At 34.5% G+C, this 2,634-nt stretch overlaps 1 protein-coding gene across 2 annotated transcripts in view; it reads left to right on the top strand.

The window, feature by feature from the left end:
- The window catches only part of UGGT2 (UDP-glucose glycoprotein glucosyltransferase 2), a 150,078-nt gene that overhangs the window by 44,534 nt on the left and 102,910 nt on the right, over positions 1-2,634 (top strand). For both annotated transcript variants that reach the window (XM_023528008.1, XM_023528007.1), the window contains exon 11: positions 1,052-1,143. In XM_023528008.1, the coding sequence (XP_023383776.1) occupies positions 1,052-1,143 (92 nt within the window). The remainder of the gene's footprint in view (positions 1-1,051; positions 1,144-2,634) is intronic.

The following is a 2,634-nucleotide window of genomic DNA, read 5'->3' as shown; positions in this document are numbered from 1 at the left end:
TTTACCTCTGTCAGGCCTTCTCTGAATCTCTTCAATTGGTTGCTTCATCTTCCAGAATAATTTATACAGATCTCTGTTAGGTCACTTATGCAATCGCATTGAAATGCACTGTTTTAAAATTGTTTTTTTCTCATAAACTAGTTTTCCTACCCTGATAATAGTAATAATAAAAGCTTCATTTATGAGTCTTGTATATGTGACTAGACACAGGTATATATTACGTTCAATCTTTATAACAAACAGGTGAGGTGGATTTAAGTATTCTATTTTACAGATGAGGAAACTGAAACTTATAGAAGCTAACTAAATTTGCCCAAATCTTACCACTAGTAAGCAGCAAGAGTAAGATTTAAGGTAGATCTGACTCCCTCACCATGATCTTAATTTAATAACTATGCTGTACTGGCAAGGATGTTACCTTTTTTACTTTTGCTACTGCTTCAGTGCCTGGAGTTCTTTTTAGCACATAGCAGGCACTCAAGAAATAGTTATTGAATGAAAAGAAAAGACAGTGAACATTGAAACACTGCTTTAATGGAAAGCTTTATAAATTTAGAGTGATCTCCAAATTTTTACACATACACCAGAGTTTTGAGTCTTGGAATATCGAAGAATAGGAATGTGCCAACTGTCAAATTCTAAGTGTATGTGAGCATAAACACACACATAAAATGTAGGTAAGTAATCATAGCATTAGAACTTTAATATTGCGTATTACAAAATCAAAATGTTCAAGTATTTGTGTCTGTATCATATAAGATTCACATTACTAGATGGGATGGACAGACTGCTACCTATCTGTAGGCCACATCAGGCCTGCTACCTATTTTTAAAAATAAAAGTTTTATTGGAGTGTAGTCATACCTATTTGTTTATATATTGCCTATTGCTGCTTTCATGCTACAAGGGTAGAGTTGAGTAGTTGCAGCAGAGATGATATGGCTGGCTAAGCCTAAACTATTTATTATCTCACTCTACAGAAAGTTTTCAGACTCTTGACATAGATTGCTATTGTTATATGACTTGGTTAACTATTATTCTCTATTTCAAGGATCTTAACAATAGATTTGAAATCCAGCCAGGCGATGCTTTCCTATATATAAATGGACTGCGCATTGATATAGATGCTTATGATCCTTTTAGGTAAGTATCAAATAGCTGATACAAACTATGGTTTATATAAAGGTAAATAGCGTCCTGACTTTAATATTTGTCAAAATGCATGTAATCACTTCTGACATTTTTAGTACAAAATAAATAGAAAGATTCTCAGAAAAAGGTAGAACATGTAGGTAAAATCAGTGTGAAGAGGTTGATGAAAATAGAAGAAAATGGAAGAAAATGATACAGGAAAGAGGAGAGGAAGGAAACTGTCATATTACCGAAGTTATATCCTGGATCTGGAGAGAGGTCGTATGCAGCTAGTACTTCAAAATTATCTATATGGGGGATAAAAGGGGAGTAATTATTTTTTACTTCCTACCTCCTGACTCTCATTGCATTTTGGGGCCGTGGAGCATTGATACCACACCCCATGGACCATCTCTTCTTACTTTGATCCTAGCAATAATGGAAGGAGCCAGAGCCTCCAAGGTTAGGTCAGCATTGGTTCAGTCAAGGCTGTGCCAAGCCTAGCTCTTAGCTAAGGCAATAGGAGGCTGTGGCAGTGACCAAGGAGAAAGGTGGGTAGGACTGAGTAAATTTAAGGAGTTCTGTAAATGGTGTTATATGTGTCTACCTTAGAGCCGCTTACACATCTTTGTCTCTAAGAAGTCACCTCAGCTATGTACTTAGAAATTGGTACAAAGTGGATATTCCTCATTTTGATAGCCATCCTGTTCGTGCTTGAGCAGTGTCATACAAATAACTACCAGAAAGAAAGAGTAACAAAGGTGTCTTCTATTCCTACTTGTGTAATTTTTTCTATATCTTAATGATGTTATCTGGCTCAGAAATCTTTTGGGCACTTGATAAATATGTATTTTTAATGTAAACTATTAAAATTTAATATTATAAAATCAATATTCAATATAAAATCAAAATTCAGTATTAAAATTCAATTTAGTAACTATCTGAGTACCTAATATGTTAGAGAAACTGCTCAATATTTGGAATATAGTGCTGAACAAAACAGAAATAAATCTTAACAAAGTGAAATTTATAGTCTAGTGGAATACTGATATTAAATAATTACAGTGTGATAAGGTTTATCAAAGATAAAGTGCAATACTTTTGGAGTTTGTAACTCCAGAGCTTTACATTTTAAGCTCTTGATAGACCATGGAGACAATAGATATCAGATTTCTCCAAAGAAGTGATATTTAAGCTAAGACTTAAAGGATGAATCAGGCAAAGTGAGGAGTGGAGGTTCATGTTTGAGAAAATAACATAGTATGGCCAGACTGTGGAGTAAGGAGGAGCTGGAGGAAACTGAGTTCACTCAGGTGGCAAGGGTTAGATTGTGGAACCAGGTTTCAGATTTTGGCCTTTTATCTCAAGGGCAGGAGAAGCCAGTGAAGGGTTTTGAGCAAATCTAAAGATAGTAACTATGTATTTAAGAGAAGCATGAAAAATTATCTTAATTATGTAGAAATCCAGAGATATAAGGAGTCTTACTGATAAGTAAATTAACAT

Source organism: Pteropus vampyrus, unplaced genomic scaffold, assembly GCF_000151845.1.
Source record: "Pteropus vampyrus isolate Shadow unplaced genomic scaffold, Pvam_2.0 Scaffold21, whole genome shotgun sequence".
Lineage (NCBI taxonomy): Eukaryota > Metazoa > Chordata > Mammalia > Chiroptera > Pteropodidae > Pteropus > Pteropus vampyrus.
This window is presented reverse-complemented; position numbering and strand designations above follow the sequence as displayed.